The sequence below is a fragment of the Culex quinquefasciatus genome, chromosome 3 (genome assembly GCF_015732765.1).
Source record: "Culex quinquefasciatus strain JHB chromosome 3, VPISU_Cqui_1.0_pri_paternal, whole genome shotgun sequence".
In the NCBI taxonomy this organism is placed as follows: Eukaryota; Metazoa; Arthropoda; class Insecta; order Diptera; family Culicidae; genus Culex; species Culex quinquefasciatus.
Window position 1 is genome coordinate 139,443,528 of NC_051863.1, and position 17,649 is coordinate 139,461,176.

At 36.6% G+C, this 17,649-nt stretch overlaps 3 protein-coding genes across 3 annotated transcripts; 1 reads left to right on the forward strand and 2 right to left on the reverse strand.

Moving 5' to 3' along the window:
* Positions 1–898: 898 nt before the first annotated feature.
* On the reverse strand, positions 899–5,328 carry LOC119769270. Its single transcript, XM_038261228.1, has 4 exons — positions 5,226–5,328; positions 4,838–5,136; positions 1,456–1,522; positions 899–1,390 (listed from the first exon to the last, which is right to left on the reverse strand). The coding sequence occupies exons 1-4, from the start codon at positions 5,232–5,234 to the stop codon at positions 944–946; spliced, it is 822 nt and encodes a 273-aa protein (XP_038117156.1). The 5' UTR covers positions 5,235–5,328; the 3' UTR covers positions 899–943.
* Positions 5,329–9,258: 3,930 nt separating this feature from the next.
* LOC6034626 lies at positions 9,259–16,951 on the reverse strand. Its single transcript, XM_038261229.1, has 4 exons — positions 16,943–16,951; positions 16,410–16,883; positions 10,662–10,805; positions 9,259–9,753 (listed from the first exon to the last, which is right to left on the reverse strand). The coding sequence occupies exons 1-4, from the start codon at positions 16,949–16,951 to the stop codon at positions 9,286–9,288; spliced, it is 1,095 nt and encodes a 364-aa protein (XP_038117157.1). The 3' UTR covers positions 9,259–9,285.
* LOC119769854 (cuticle protein 19-like) lies at positions 10,273–10,853 on the forward strand. Its single transcript, XM_038263582.1, has 2 exons — positions 10,273–10,339; positions 10,410–10,853. Exons 1-2 carry the CDS (start codon positions 10,331–10,333, stop codon positions 10,800–10,802), a joined length of 402 nt encoding a protein of 133 aa, XP_038119510.1. The 5' UTR covers positions 10,273–10,330; the 3' UTR covers positions 10,803–10,853.
* Positions 16,952–17,649: the final 698 nt, after the last annotated feature.

Sequence of the window (17,649 nt, forward strand, 5' to 3'; positions counted from 1 at the left end):
AGGTCAAACATTAAAACGCGTTTTACTCGGAACGTCGAAATGGCGGGTGCGACAAGATAGCACGACGACGTCGATATATTTTTTGAAAATACCAAACATAATTTGCAATAATTTTGCGCAAACAATTATCAAAAAACATCGAAAAAACTTTAGCTTCATAATGGATTTCTGACCGATTTTTTTCCGGATTCAATTTGTTGAACTAAATAGATCCAAAACAAATTGAACAATGTATCCGTACACAAAAATAATTGCTCCAAAATTCGTTTTGATTGGCTAATTCAAAATAGAAATAATATTATTAAGGATATTCAAATTACTGTCGTTTTTTTAGATTAAATGAAATTAAAAGAATTTATCTTTTTATGATGTGCAGCTTTTTCAATATACCAAAAGTCACTAAAATGTCTAAAGTTTTTATTTTTACCAATTAAAGTCATAACAAGGCTCAACAGCTCTGAACATTTGATTTTTGAAAGAATAATTTTCCAATATAGAAAATTTGTTATAAAATCTCAGAAAGGAGAACAGCATGTAATTATATTGGACACCTAATGTGAACTCAGCAGCAGGTTGACGTTCAATTACAACTTCTAAAAAGCGATTTCAACTGAAATGAAATTTTTAATGACATGGTTAAACCCAAGCACAACAGGCAGGTTTCACTCTACAGTTTTGCAAAATTAATTGTTTGAATATTGAAAATCTTCTAATCAAATGAAAACAGAACCGAATCATTAACCTGCCAATCATAAAGCATGATTTGTTGAGTTAAAAAAGACAAAAGAGACTTGTTTTTGGAGAAAAAATATTTTTGTATTTTTAGTTTGTGAAAATCAAATCATAAGAAAAATGAAAACAATCATATTTACAAAAAAAAGAATTGTTAACAGAGCGATAGATTCAAAAGCATAAAACTATCAAGAGATCATCCGGTGACACTTTAATGATGGTGGGAGTACAGGTTGTTGTTGGCGTAGCTGCTGGCATGTCCGTGCCCATGGCCATATCCACCGTTGCCGAATCCTCCGAAGGACGACGACTCTCCACCGTAGTGACCTCCCTCATGGTGTCCGTAAACCTGCGGGTGATGGGCATGTCCGACCCGCTTGACGTGGGCCTGGAATCCGTTGTGCTTATCGGACGAGTACTCCACAATGCGTTCGGTTCCATCGGCCTCGTGCAGCGTGTAAGCTCCCTTGACGACATCCCCATCCCGGGACTCCCACTGGCTCTTGTGGTCTCCGGTCTTGTGGTCCTTCACGCCGTACTCGAACTTGTACTTGGGGTGGGAATGGTGGTAATCCTTGTGCTCACCGCCGTAGCCTCCCTCGAAGCCACCTTCCCACTGGGCGGAAACGGCCACCGCCAGGGCAAGAACCAGGACAAACTGGAGGAAGGAATTCGAGAAGGAATTAGTAAAATGTGTATCTAAGCAAATCTTACGCGCTCTACCTTAAACATTGTTGAGGAAGTTATGTTGATCCACTTGATTGGAATGCTAGATGAGAACTGTGATTTACTGGTGCGGCGGAACACTAATTTATACAAAAGCATTCTTCCGACGAACTACTTCTATACTAAAAGCATATTAGGTTGCGACAATAGTGGTTAAGAAACCGTTTAAATTAATTAGTGAAACGCGCCACCTCTTAATGTGAATTTGCTAGTACCATGCGATGTGCGAAAGTTCCGTTTTAGTCGAATCTTAGAAACCGCGTTTGGCTGTGCTATGCCGTAGACGAGCGAGCTTGGTTGATTGAGCGTGGTTTATGATCAAGGTTGATGGGTGGTTTGGCTGAATAGTGACTAATTTGTTTGTGTTTTGGAATGCTTACCAAAATAATATTATTCATTTAAAATAGTCTTATGCTTCTAACGTGTTTCTTGTTTCCCTATGACCATTCTAGTTACATTTACCACAATGAGCAATTCTCTGATTATTCGTTTTTTTTTTTGTATTTTTTAATGATACACGGTAAAAATTTTTTGTGATTTTTTATTTAACTTTTTGTCACTAAAACTTGATTTGCTAAAAATACTTTTTTTATTTTTTTTTATTTTCTGATATGTTTTAGAGGACATAAAATGCCATTTTTTTAGAAATTTCCAGAATGGGCAAAAAATCTTTGACCAAGTTATGATTTTTTGAATCAATGCAGATTTTTCAATAATCGAAATATTGGTCGCAATAATTTTTCAACTTAATTTTTCGATGTAAAATCAAATTTGCAATCAAAAAGTACTTTAGTGAAATTTTCATAAAGTGCACCGTTTTCAAGTTATTTTTAGGTAACTTTTTTGAAAAGTCGCAGTTTTTCATTTTTTTTAATTAGTTCCTTTGTTTGCCTATCTTTGAAACAAATATTTTTGAAAAGATAAGAAAATTCTCTTTATTTTGTATTTTTGAACTTTGTTGATACGACCCTTAGTTGCTAAGATATTGCCATGAAAAGGTTTAAAAACAGGAAAGTTGATGTTTTCTAAGTCTCACCCAAACAACCCACCATTTTCTAATGTCGATATCTCAGCAACTAATGGTCCGATTCAAAATGTTAAAATATGAAACATTCGCGAAATTGTCCGATCTTTCGAAAAAAATATTTTTAAAAATTCAAAATCAAGACTAACAATTCAAAAGGGCCAAAAATTCAATATTACGCCCTTTTGAAATGTTTTTCTTTATTTTAAATGTTTGAGAATTTAATATTTTGCCTTTCTAATTTTTCATGATTTTACATTCACTTTTTAAATTTTTTGCTTGTTTTTCATATTTTTTACTATAAAATGGTATCATTATCATTAAAATTGTAAAAAAATGTGTAGAGGCATAGTCTGAGACACTAGACAAATTACTGCATACTTCTTTTTACTTAAAATATTGGAATTGTTAGTAAAAAACACAGCCAAAGTTTAGAGTGCACTGCTTGCAACTATTACAAGTATGTTGGACTAAATTTGGTCAGGTTATTTTAAAACAATAGGTACTTTTTGCCTTCCTCACTGAGGTAACGCTATAATCCTGCTCGAAAAATGAACTTCTGAAATACAGCTCGTAGACCTATATTCATGTATACCTATCGACTCAGAATCGAAAACTGAACAAATGTCTGTGTGTGTGTATGTGTGTGTGTGTGTATGTATGTATGTGTTCAAAATTCTTGCCAAGTTTTCTCAGCACTGGCTGGACCGATTTTGATCAAACCAGTTGCATTCGACTTGGTTTAGGGTCCCATACATCGCTATTGAATTGTTTGAAGTTTCGATAAATAGTTCAAAAGTTATATATAAAAATGTGTTTTCACATTTATCCGGATCTCACCTATATGCATGAAAACTATGTCCGGATCCATCATCCAACCCATCGTTGGTTAGGTAATCAAAAGACCTTTCCAACGAGTCCAAAACATTGAAGATCTGGCAACCCTGTCTCGAGTTACGACCACTTAAGTGATATTTATGTATTTTTTTGAAGCCGAATCTCACTTAAATGTATGTAAACGAAGTCCGGATCCATCATCCGAACCATCGTTGGTTAGGTAATCGAAAAACATTTCCAACGAATCCAAAACATTGAAGATCTGGCAACCCTGTTTCGAGATATGTCCACTTTAGAAATATTTATGTACTTTTTGGAAGCCGGATCTCACTTAAATGTATGTAAACTATGTCCGGATCCACCATCCGACCCATCGTTGGTTAGGTAATCAAAAACCCTTTCCAACGAGTCCAAAACATTGAAGATCTGGCAACCCTGTCTCGAGATATGACCACTTAAGTGATATTGATGCACTTTTATGAAGTCGGATCCCACTTAAATGTATGTAAACTATGTCCGGATCCACCATCCGACCCATCGTTGGTTATGTAATCGAAAAACCTTTCTAATGAGTCCAAAACATTGAAGATCTGGCAACCCTATCTCGAGATATGTCCACTTAAGTGATATTGATGCACTTTTTTGAAGCCGGATCCCACTTAAATGTATGTAAACTATGTCCGGATCCACCATTCGACCCATCGTTGGTTATGTAATCGAAAAACCTTTCTAACGAGTCCAAAACAATGAAGATCTGGCAACCCTATCTCGAGATATGTCCACTTAAGTGATATTGATGCACTTTTTTGAAGCCGGATCCCACTTGAATGTATGTAAACTATGTCCGGATCCACCATCCGACCCATCGTTGGTTAGGTAATCGAAAAACCTTTCCAACGAGTCCAAAACATTGAAGATCTGGCAACCTTGTCTCGAGTTATGATTACTTAAGTTATATGTGTGTACGTTTTTTTCTGGATTCAAAAAAATAGCTTAAATATGTGTCCAAACCACTCCTATTACCCATTGTTGGTAAAAAGTGAGGAAGGCATCAACCACATAGGTGGATTAAGTTTGTTTTTTTTCTTAGTAATAATTTGTCATTGCAGCAGGTTGTTTTAAAGCGAGTTGCAACATTAAAGAAAAACTGCAATGATTTTGCTTGTAACAGCAACAAAACCAATTTAATACAATCAAGTTATTTTGTTGTGTATATACTTGTGTAAACATCTTGTTATGGCTGTTCAACACCAACAAATGATTAAAATCGAGTCGTTTTGTTATTTCGCACAACATTTCAATTAATGCCAGGTGTGTCTAGTTTTTGGAAATGATTATCATCACCTTGAACCAAATTGAGCAATTCCCATCAATTTCACGCCACCAAAAACAATGAATGAAACACAACTTTTCCATGTGGATTCAGACGCTGTTTAATGTTCAGTCATTTAATTTCTTTTCCATTTGTTCGCTAGCAGTGGTGCATGTACACGGTACACAAGGTCAGTCCGCCCTCCTTAATGGTGCTGGTCAATGTTGGCGTAGCTCTCTCCGTGGGGGTGGGCGGCGTGTCCCATACGCTGGACATGGGCCTGGAATCCGGCCTTGTGGTCCGAGGCGTAGTCCACCACGCGGTGGGTTCCATCGGCCTCATCCAGGGTGTACTGTCCCTTGACGACATCCCCATCGCGGCTCTCCCACTGGCTCTTGTGGTCGTGGGTCTTGGAGTCCTTCACTCCGTACTCGTACTTGTACTTGGGGTGGGCGTCCTCGTAGGCAGCGGCGATAACGGCCATGCAGGCAACCAGGGCGAAGATCTGTTGGTGGGAATTTGAGGTTAGAATTAGAACATTTTCAAAAGTTGGTGATTCTAAGCGATATATTGTTAATTTTAGCAAATGCATACCTTGAACATCTTGAAGTTGGGTTGATTTGTTCTGCTGAATTGCTGAAGCTGTACTGATGATGATGCAGAATTTGACCAGAATATTTATACACACGGCGCCAACTCCGCGACTCAACAAGCTTTCTTCTCATCACTTGGACGCATCATCATGTGGCGCGAAGGTGGTAGTCACAATTTGATGGTCATATGAAAATTTCGGTGGGCATTTTTCATTTGATGGCGTGCCACACTATGCAAAGTTGGATATAGCAAGCAGCAGGCAGAGTGGGTCAGGTGGGAGATTTTCTTTTTTTTTCGTAAAGCAATTTTCATGCTACACCGTATAATGGTGATTGGTGGTGGCAATTGACCGTCATTTGCACTTTTGGGTGCTGCAAAGGTCAGTGCTAATGTGGGCAACGCATTCTCTCTCTCTTTTTCTATTGGGGTGACGAAGCAAACTGGGTGAGTCATGGTAAGATTGTTGGGGCATCCTAGGGAATAGCTTACGGAAAGATTGAGGAACTTTCTTGCGAGAGCTGTGATCTTGTTTTGTAAGGTAGTTTCAAAAGGTCAACAAGAAATAGTGCACAGTGGTCTAAATCGCAATTAATTGGAAAATGGATTTACCGAAAAATTGTGAAGTTTTGGAGCAATGGTGTCTTCAGAAGAGTTATTGCAAATGGAAAGGGGCAACTAGGGTGGTTCACGATTAGGGTAATTTTGAAAATCAAACTTTTTAGAAATATTTTTTGGATTTTTTTGTCTTCTAGAAAGTTTCTTGCCAATTCAGGCAGCTTTGTCAAAGGCATCAACATTTTATCAATTTTTATTTTTTGACAGGTCAATTTGGAAGTAAAAGGTCAAAAGTTGTAGCAATTTTAAGGTAAAAATATGAAATTTTAAAACATAACTCTCTATAACCCAATCCCAAAAAATATTTCTTTGCAATTACGTTGTGAAACCATTTACATTTCCTGTAATTCTCGAGCGACGAAATTACCTACTTTTCTTTACCAAATTAAACAGAATGGAAAATTAATAGCTGTCAATACTGAAATGGGTGCTGAAAAGTTGAATTTTTCAGCACTAGTGTCGAAAAGTAACATTTTTCATTTTTTTTTGTTTTGAACAGTGATTTTTTTAACACATGGATATTTGACATGAAATTCCATTCAAAAAAAGATTTTCGGAAGCGCAAAAAATGTTGTAAGCAACTTGTTGGACAAATGTACTACTAGTACTGATAAAATCTTCTTTTTAACAAGTTTTCTATGTTTAAAAATAAGTATAAAGTAATATTTGTATTGTCCCAGACTATGCCTCCATTCAATTATAAACAATTTAAATAAAAATGGTCTAGAGTAAAAAATGTGAAAAACAAGCAAATAAAAAAAATTAAAAAACTAAATAGACAATAGCTTGTAGCACTAGCCAAATACTACCAGCAACAAACATAAACTAGGCAAGATAAATGCAAATATAAATACTTAAATGAAACAAGTAAAGCATAAAATTAGAGAAGTAGGGCGTCCAATTTTCCCGGGTTTTGAATTTCCCGGGAAACGAGAAAAATATTTTTGAAATCCCGGGAATTCCCGGGATCCCGGGAAATTTTTGAAGCAGTCATAAAATGTATGTTTTCATAATATTTGATATGTTTTCAAGCTCAATAATAATAATTGGTGACAATCTACACTTCAATCTAAACAAGGACGACAATTTTTAAATAACTTAAAAGAAATTAAAATTGTTTTTTTTTATTTAAAAAAAGTTCAAATTTAAATTTTCAATGTCATTCAAATTAAATAAGTGTTTTATAAATAAATTTCTTTTATATATATTAATATATGCCACAACTAGAACAGCTAGACAAATTTCTTTGAAAATGTCTACAAAAACGAGAAGCGACAACAAAACAAGAGTTTTTTTTTGAAAAAAGGTCCTATAAGCTATTGTCCTTCATATTAAAAAAAAAACAGTCAATGCAAAATTTTAGATAACTTTTGAATGTTTTATTTTATATAAAGCATATTTTAATAATTCTCTTTAAGTTACTACCGTCAACTAGGGAAAATCAGGAATACAGGCTGAAAAGGTACAGGAGATTTCAGAGCAATACATTTGGAAATTGGTGTACTAAATTTTTTTTCTGTTCCTGTTTTAACCAAAGTTATTCAAAACACGATGCAAATTTTTTTTTTCTTAAATAGCTGTCTTATTTCGTTACTTGCCCCAAAATCCGGAGTTTGATGAAAAATAATTTAAGATGATAATTTTCAATTTTAATATCATAAATATAAATATGATAAATAGTCTTCAAAAATACGTAAAATTAAATAGAAAATATTTATTGCGCCAGGCATTTTGCGGATATATGACTAAATTATAATCAATTTTCCCTTATCAGTCAAATTAAAGCTGATATATGCCGAATACAAATTTTAATGCTTTATAGTTCGTATCGATTACTATGTATTTCACTGTTCATCTATTTCTACAACAAAATTTGAATTTTCAGACCAAAATTAGATTTTTTTCAATTTTGGGAATTCCCGGGACAAATTATGAAAATTCCCGGGATTCGGGAATTCCCGGTTTTGGAAAAATCCCGGGATTTTTTTCCCGGGAATTCCCGGGATGGACGCACTATAGAGAAGTAGTTTTTCGTAGAACAAAAGTTGCTTAAAATGAAAATGAACACGGGAAAACTAAAAAAATTGAAAAAATAGGGCAGTAGAGGGTTACATATCTTGGAAAGGCGCATGGCAAATTTTAAACGCTGAAAAATCTCAGGGCTGTTTTTCTTTCAACTCTATCTTCATTTGAAAAGGTATAATTTTCCAATTCCCTAACGGAATTCGAAAATTGTCCTACGGTAAGTTGGACTGTATTTTTTGCCCGCATGTATTTTTGCTCGCTGAATCTCAATCTGCCCTCAGATTTGAGCCAATGTTTCAAAATATTGTTTTTTGCTTATATTTTGGGTTTCTATGCAAAATTATCATATACACCCAAATTACCAAAAATCGATATTTTGACATTCTTGTTTTTTAGAGTTCTAAAAGTGCCCGAACATCACTTTTCTTGAAAATTTTACCCTGAATTGCTAAGTTCAAATAACCGATACGCGTTACAACTTTGTCGAAGATGCGAAATCGATTCCTTCAAAAGATACAGATTTTCGAATATTTGAGTACCATTGTTGTATGGACAGTAGGGTGCCCAGAATAATGACCCCCTGCTCCACAAGCGGAAAACGGTTTTTTGGGTTATTTTAAGCATCTGTGTAAATTTTGATACCCGAGCCTAAAGTTGGTGGAAAAAATGTTTTTCATACAAAAATGACTTTTTTAAATCGCTTATAACTTTCCAGGATCGAGTTTTACAGCTTTGGTATGTTCTACAAAGTTGTAGAGCATTGAATTTCCAATAAGAATATCACTTTTGAGAATATTTGGATGAAAGTAGCGCACCGTGCAGACCAAACTGTAAGAAACTTAGGGTTTTCATTCATTTTTTCGATTTTTCCCATACAAATTTCATCTCCGAGTATCAATGGGTAAATGATGACCGATTTTGCTCATATTTGGCCTAGAGTCCTAAAACAGGTCAAGGAACAATATTCAGCTTGTGGAGCGAGGTTTTGAAAAAAAAGTCCCATATTCTGGGCACCCTAATGGACATGTGCCAAAATTGAAGTCTTGTATAGGTGAACCAATGACACAAGATGGTTTCTTTGATCATAGAGAAGGCTCATACAAAGTTTGAACCAAAAAAAAAAAAAAAAAAACAAAACATAAAGTGCATGAACTCGACTGATTGGGTTAATGAATTGCTCAGCGAGACAACGACGAACATCAACCTAGAAAAACGAATTTTGCAGATCTATACATTCTAAAAGGTTAATCATTGATAGCTGCACGTGGCTGCACGGCAGTTATTACTCTACATAGCCCAACATGAATAGAAAGGGAAGTCATCTTGATTTTACAAAAGAATAAGTTTTTGACTCATTTGTGCTTATGTCATTCATATTAACTAATTCTATCAGACAGTCTTTCTCCATGACGCAATAATCCTAGTGATGATGCTGATACAAATTGGCATAACTTTCGGCATGTCCGTGACCGTGGTGTCCTTCAGCACCCCCAAAGTGATGACCTCCCTCTTCGTGGTGTCCATACACCTGGGGATGCGACGCATGTCCCACTCGCTTCACGTGAGCCTGGAATCCGTGGTGCTTGTCCGAGCTGTACTCCACAATCCGTTTGGTTCCGTCGGCCTCGTAAAAGCTGTACTGTCCCTTGACCACGTCTCCATCGCGATGCTCCCACTGATCCTTGTTGTCTCCCGTTTTGGAGTCCTTGACTCCATACTCGAACTTGTACTTGGGGTGGGCGTAGTGCTCTTCGTGGTACTCCGCGGCTACGACGGCTACCAGGGCAAGTAGAATGACGAATTTGGACATTTTGTGTTGGTTGATGGTTGCTAGTGTGTTCCGTAAGCTGGAAGAACTTAAACTGATACTTGACTGAATGAGCTTGGACTGTTTTATAGATCTAAATTCAAAGATCTGCTGAACTGCTCCAATTTTTGGAAAATCATTCCACCAAAAGCATTAAACCTTGCCCAAGATCAATTCTGTTCGTGCCTTAACTAGTTCTTGGGCCGTGCCTTTTCCTAATCCCTTCGTGTGGCATTTGGCATGAGTAGCAACCGCCGCCACCACCACCGCAGGCCGTGTTCCGCCGTAGAAACCACACCGCCATGAAGGAGGAGATCAAAGAATGAATGGAAGGAAAAGCTCGTATGTGAGCGAACTTGAAACTCAAAAGCGCAGAACCGTGTAAGCCAAAAAGCCGCAAATCATTCCGCGGTTTATGAGGGCTGCACTTGTTCTTTGGAAAAATAAAATCCACCCACCGAAATGCAACCCCGTGCATGCTAAATGGGAAAGAAATTACGAAAACATTTCTGGGCAAATTTTCATATATGCTGCTCATATTTTACCGCTCTTTGATCGCGATGATTGTTGTGTGTGTGGTATTTAAGCCGATTTGCTTGCAAAGTTAGTCACCAGTCTAGTACTAGTTAGTCGAACGGTAAAGTCGCATTTGAGCACAATGTTTAAGGTTTGTAGCCACGGAGACAATTTCATACCACAAGCAAACAAATTACAACATTATTTCTCCCCTCAAACAGATCACCATCATTTTTGCCGCCGTCGCAGTTTTGGCCATCAGTGCCGAATACGACGATCCCAAGGATTACCATTCCCACCCCAAGTACAAGTTCGAGTACGGAGTTAAAGACTCCAAAACGGGAGACAACAAGGATCAGTGGGAGCATCGCGATGGAGACGTGGTCAAGGGACAGTACAGCTTTTACGAGGCCGATGGAACTAAGCGGATTGTGGAGTACAGCTCGGACAAGCACCACGGATTCCAGGCTCACGTGAAGCGAGTGGGTCATGCGTCGCATCCTCAGGTCTATGGACACCACGAGGAGGGAGGTCATCACTTTGGGGGTGGTGAGGAACACCACGGTCACGGACATGCCGAAAGCTACGCCAATTTGTACCAGCACCATCATTAAAGACTGAGAAGAGAAATGTGATATTAACGGTTAAGAATAAACTATGAAATGAGAGCAAAGAATTGGTTGTTCGTGGTTCAAATTTAATTGATCAGAAAAATCCTTTAGACATGAATCATTTGGTAAAAATGGATTCCAAAAGACTCCAAAGTTTGTTTTCCTTCTTGCTGTTTTTTTTTGCAAATTTTACCTAAATTTTGTGAATGATTTAAGACACTTCAAATTATTTTTCCTTATCATCCCAATTAACCATTTTTTTTGCGTCCGAGACAGCTAAAATCGATTTAACTGTCCGCTTAGTTATAATTTTAAGAAAAATGCGGTTTTTGCGAAAATCGAGGCAAATTTGCACTTTCATTTGCCACCCGAATTGCGATACAAAAAATACGGGTCTGATTTTTTTCAGCCAAGGAAACCCTGCAATAATTTTTGGCTCGATCTGACAACTTTTTTTAGGTTGTAGGGGAAGGTGGGGCAAGACGACCATATGGGGCAAGAGGAACAATCACTCGTACGGCCGTAATTTTTACAATTTTGATTATTTCCAGTATGAGGAATTGTTGCTAGCAATGCAGTTAACTGATTATACTACCACATAACCGCCAAAACGACGTAAACGCCACGGGGCATATTAAAATTGAATGAAGTTTTTTTCAAAACCTTTGTTTTCTTATAATATTTGGAAAGTACAAAATAAGGTTTAGGGTTCGTTTTAAGGCTCACTTTATCAAAATGCTATTTTTCCTAGATCAGTAGTGTCCCTACCAATGACTTGCACCTATTATAAAGTATGATTTAACTTTTGGTTATTTTTGTTGAGAGCTTTTAAAAAATCTTGTTCAGGTTAGGCAAGTGTACTATATGTATTTTTTGTATGTAAAAAATACGAATTGCTGCAACAACGTATTTTATTGCGAAATAAATACATCAAAATACTTAAAAACTGATAAACAATTGTTAAAAAAAAATGTCATGCAAAAATAGTGATATTACGAAAATTTACTATTTATCATCCAGGTAAAACTTTTTTTTTCATAAAAACTATCAAATTTTTAGTAAAATATTATTATTTAATCTAAAAATGAAACAAACGTTCCAAAACATTCTGATCTGATGTAATTAAGTGATAACAGTTCAATTGTTAGCAAATTAACAAGTTTTTTCATGCATTGTTCCTCTTGCCCCAACGGGTTTAATGGGTTATAACGAGCATTTCCTTAGCTTGTTACACTTGCCCCACTTTCCCCTACAGTTGCTCAGACTCCTCTTCAATTTTCTTTCTAAATCAAAGTACAAGAGTATTACAGTATTAGTAGAAATTATCTGAGAAGTCCTACACAGCTAAAAAAGTAGTAATCCAGCTGCGTGTAAAAGGCCTGGGTGTAAAATAAATATTGCTTTATTTTTTGCAATTTTATGTGATTTTACATCCTGAAATATGTAGCCCATCAGTATGGGAAACCTAATTACCCGAAATGTCAAGCTCATATATGCGTTTATCCCTGCAGCTGTTCATCGGTCTGACAGCCGAGTGGGCTAAGGCGCCAGTCCTTAATGTTGGTGCTGGGTTTGAATCCCGTCGGTTGCAACTTTTTTTTTGTGTTTGCAAAAATTGTACATGCAGTGTGTAATATTAGCGTGTCCCAAAAAAACAAGAAGTCGAGGAATTCAATGTGCTCAGTTCTCAAATGATAGAAAATCATGTTAGAAACAACTCTCTCATACATGAAAACTTTCGGAAAAATCGTTTACCACGTTCCCTGGGCATTTTTTTGAAAAAAGTAAGTTTTTTCGACAATTTCACAAAATCTGCTTAGAAAAAATGGAAAATTTTGAAATTTCAAAAAGCCTATATCATTAAATGATGGTCTGTGGTCCAATAAACAAGTTAATGTATCGATTTGGCTTTTAAAACCCTTGTTTTCACTTTCCCGGTAGCTTTTATGTCGAAAAATACGAGTTTTTGCTTTACTTTTTTCAATCTTTTTCCTCGGTATTGAACACAAAATTTTTCTCATATGTGAGAATACATGCATCTTGTAGGAAATTTTCCGCCAAACATTTTCGTCTAAGCAACTCTGAAATTTCATCAACTCTGAGCTGAGATATTCCAGTTTTTGTGAAGAAAGAATATTGAATATTTGAAAATGTTGAATTTAATCATCATTGGCATACAATATTAAGGAAAATTTAAGCCTAATATAATGTGCGGCTATATGGCATCTGTTTTTAAACATAATTGGCTCATCCTCCAATACTAAGGCCACCTGGTGTTGTTTTCTCATGGCACACTACGTGCTAAATCAATGAATTACTTTTAGTAAATAACTCATATTTAGAGCATTTTGCATTTAAACCAATCGATGCACGTTTGCTGTGTTTCCATGGATACAAATAAACAAAAAACAAATCGATGCCTCTGTGCTCTCTTATGCTAACTAGATAGGAAAACCAGTAAGCATAGTACAAGAGAGCACAGAGGCATCGAAATATATGGTTCGATTGTACGGGGATGGCATTTGTCCACGCTCCATACAAAAAAGTTTTTTTTATGGACAATTGACCACAAGAAGGGTAGTGAGCTGAGATTAACAAAAATGTCTACGTGATTAATGGATGGATCCCTATAGAATAAATTCTAAATACTTAGTGTTATTTTTAATTTACCTAAACATCGGATTTATCAACAGGAGTTATAAGAAGGGAGTGCAAACGTTACGTTGTGGTTCAGATCACGGAAATGCGTACAATCGAACCTTATATTTGTTATTTGTATCCATGGAAACACAGCAAACGTGCATCGATTGGTTTAAATGCAAAATGCTCTAAATATGAGTTATTTATTAAAACTAATTTATTGATTTAGCACGTAGTGTGCCATGAGAAAACAACACCAGGTGGCCTTAGTATTAGAGGATGAGCCAATTATGTTTAAAAACAGATGCGATATAGCCGCACATTATATTAGGCTTAAATTTTCCTTAATATTGTATGCCAATGATGATTAAATTCAACATTTTCAAATATTCAATATTCTTTCTTCACAAAAACTGGAATATCTCAGCTCAGAGTTGATGAAATTTCAGAGTTGCTTAGACGAAAATCTTTGGCGGAAAATTTCCTACAAGATGCATGTCTTCTCACATATGAGAAAAATTTTGTGTTCAATACCGAGGAAAAAGATTGAAAAAAGTAAAGCAAAAACTCGTATTTTTCGACATAAAAGCTACCGGGAAAGTGAAAACAAGGGTTTTAAATGCCAAATCGATACATTAACTTGTTTATTGGACCACAGACCATCATTTAATGATATAGGCTTTTTGAAATTCCAAATTTTCCATTTTTTCTAAGCAGATTTTGTGAAATTGTCGAAAAAACTTACTTTTTTCAAAAAAATGCCCAGGGAACGTGGTAAACGATTTTTCCGAAAGTTTTCATGTATGAGAGAGTTGTTTCTAACATGATTTTCTATCATTTGAGAACTGAGCACATTGAATTCCTCGACTTCGTGTTTTTTTGGGACACGCTAGTGTAATATTAAGTGTTTATTTTGACGAAGGTGATGTGCATGCTTTTGCATGCGATTTTACCATCGGATTTTTTGCTGTGTAAGCGATATCTACAACTTAGCCGAAGATAGCAAATCGATCTGAAATTCCATTCTAAAGATACAGATAAATAAATATTTCTAAAGCCTTTTAGAAGGGGAACAGCATCTAATTCCATCGTGCCTCTAATGTTGCCATATCAGCACTTTGACGTTCATTTACAGCTCATAAAACGCGATTTTATCTGAAATCGAGTGATAAATAGTTCAACAGGAAATGAGCAAGCTACTTTCTATAAACAGATTTACAAAATAAATTGTTTAAATAGTGAAAATCAGCAAATAGGATGGAGTAAAAAACATACAAACATACAAGAATTTCTTTTATAGACACAGCTTTTATTTCAGATTTGTGTCGCTATATTTGATTTCAAACCTGAGATATTCAATAAAAACAACAAAAAAACTGCGTGCAATGTTGTCACTCTTCATATGAAAGAAGTTTCAATCTTGTCATGCTATCTTGACACAGCCTGAAAATTTATGTAAGTGCGACAACTGGCCAAAGGGATTTCAGGTCAGAAAGCGTTTGACGCACGTACCAGATAGACTACCGTACACAAAAAAAATCATGGTAATATTGCATCTGAAAAGGGGTACATCTTTTTTGTCAGAAAAAATGTGTAATTTCACCTCTGGAAATGTGTAATTTTACCACTTTTCTGGTGTAATGCCGCTTTTTCAGTCTAAATTGAGGTAAAATTATATCATAAAAGAGGTAATATTCAACCTTCCAAAATTACAGCATCCAAATTCACATTATTTTTTTCTGTGTAGACATTTATAACTCGGGACTCCAGCAACAAACTTCAACCAAACTTCGGGACAATGCCTGTGCAATGGTCAACCAAACATAACGTGTTTGTCGTTGTTTACATTGCGTGCCCTATTTTTTGTTTATTCAAGGTCAAGCATTAAAACGCGTTTTTTTCTCGGAACTTCAAAAAGCGACGTGTGACAAGAATGCACGACAGCGTCGGAGTTTTGAAAATTCTGTTTTTAAGATAAATATTTTACGGTGGCAATTTTAATTCAACCTTATAAATGGTTGCAATTAGAATTGAAAATGATCCTCAACTCCACAAAATATTGACCGAAATATGATCATAATTTGATTGATATTTGTTACGTATACGGGGAGATGAGTCTTGAATGCTTTATTGAGATATTAATTTTTCGAGTAAGTGAGAAAATCAAACTTGAATTGAATTCCAAGTGTCAAATTCGTTCATTATTCTCTTTTGATATATGTGATAATGATGATATAGAAATGTCTTTCTCAAGCAAACCATAATTAAGTCCTGTTAGCCTTCCAGCTTAAAACGTTCACCCATAAAGCTGTAGATCAACAAGCAGGTTGATAAAAAATGAAGCCATAAACAACTTCACTCTTGAAACCCTGGTTTCGTTTAACACATCATAAGTGGCACAAAAAAGCGGATCGTATCGGACTCATGAGCAGCGCCCACCCATTATAAACAAGATAATTCACACTCGATATATCATTTCCATTCCATCACGCGGGCACACTGGACGGGGGAGACGGGGTCTGGACTCTCGAAACCACACGAACATCGTGTCTTCGATTACCAAAAGGGGAGGAGGAGGGAGGGTAAATGTATTTATTTGCAAAGAAAACATGTTCAATTATGCACATTTTATTATGTAACAAGTCTAGTCAACTACAAAAACAACAGAAAAAGCGGGGGAGCTTACAGCTACAAAATAAAGCATTTTCCTAATTACACATGGTTGGTTTTTTTTTATGCCAACCTCCAGGGTGACTGGCGCGTTGTTGTCTTCAGATCTCTTGAGTATCGTGTGGTTCATTTTTTCGTCCTCTTGCCTCATACTTGTAGTTAGAAGTAGTTTGGCGCTGCTACTAAAACTAGAGTAGGAGGAGATATCTCTGGCACCTTTCAGTGGTAGATTTTCTGGTTGGCATAGCTGGTGGCAAACGTGCTGCCTTCGTTTTTCCACCCATTATTACCATTAATAACGTTGCTGGAGCTAGCGGGCTGCTGGTCGACCCAACCATTCTGCTGCTGCTGCTGCTGAGGTTGCTTCCAGAAGCCAACTCCATTGATCGATTGCCCGTAGCTATCCTGACCCAATTGCTGCTGCTGCTTCTGGTATCCATTTCCATTATGCGAGTCCTGCTTCTTAACGACGAACGGAGCCGCGTAAGTCTGGGGGTGCACGGCGTGGCCAATTCGCTTCACGATCGCCTGGAATCCGTTCCACTTGTCGGCCTTGTACTGGACTACGCGTTTGGTGCCGTCGGCCTCATCCAGCGTGTAACCTCCCTTGAGGCCGTGCTTGCCATCGCTAATCTCCCACTGGCTCTTGTGGTCTCCGGTGTGCGGGTCCTTGACGCCGTACTCGAACTTGTACTTGGAGTCCCAGTCCCATCCGTGGGATTGTTCGTATCCGGCCAAGGCGATGGACACCAGACAGGATGCTAGAACGATCACCTGCGGACGGAGAATAATTTATGTAGAAGAAGTTAAATGCTAAAGGGGATGGTTTATACCTTGAACATTATGAAAACTTAACAATGCGGCTTATCTCGAGAGATAACTTGAGTAAACTACAAACAGTTGATGAATGATAACGTTTGGACAACATCAAACGTCTTTTATAGTTAGAGGTTTTTCAGTCAGAACAACAGTATTGCAACTTACAACACCATTATCTGCAATGAGAATTCAGTTTAGACCAACGCAACGGCTGATAAAACTTTGGATTGTCCAAAAGACCATTGGTTTGCAAATTGCTGTGACAATGTGTACTTTCACTTTTGAAGAGATAATACTGACTCTTATAAAAAAAGAAAAAAATAAATAAATTTAAATTCTTTAAATTTAAAAAAATCTGAAACAAGATGCAGGGTGTTATGTTACACATGACCAATATGACAAAGAATTTTCAAAAGCTTTTGGAATGCAATCATTTTATCATCCACGCTAATTAAGACATTTTTTTTAATTTTGTTTTTTTAAGATATTTGAGTCAAAGCAAACCATGTTGACCCGAAGCCCGAAGCCCACCCCCAGGCTACGGGCCTGCGCCCTATTCTCATCACTTTCGTAGTTTCCGCAATTCAAACAAAATTTTTAGATACATCTAGAATGGAGAGTTGCTTGCTCACTTTTATTTGAGCTATTTATTATTTTTGAATAATCGAAAACACTTCATGAAAGCAATAATTCATGTTCAAAGTGCTGATATGCCGATAAT

What these genes read in the sequence shown, in the direction of transcription:
- LOC119769270 (XM_038261228.1), bottom strand. An exon ending in AACATTGACCAGCACCATTA is followed by an intron (nt 1,523 to 4,837) that starts AGGAGGGCGGAC and finishes CCGCCGCACCAG; the next exon opens with TAAATCACAGTTCTCATCTA. An exon ending in CTTCCTCAACAATGTTTAAG is followed by an intron (nt 1,391 to 1,455) that starts GTAGAGCGCGTA and finishes TCCTTCCTCCAG; the next exon opens with TTTGTCCTGGTTCTTGCCCT.
- LOC6034626 (XM_038261229.1), bottom strand. An exon ending in AGCCCGCTAGCTCCAGCAAC is followed by an intron (nt 10,806 to 16,409) that starts GTTATTAATGGT and finishes TTCTCTTCTCAG; the next exon opens with TCTTTAATGATGGTGCTGGT. An exon ending in GCATGACCCACTCGCTTCAC is followed by an intron (nt 9,754 to 10,661) that starts GTGAGCCTGGAA and finishes TCTATAAAACAG; the next exon opens with TCCAAGCTCATTCAGTCAAG.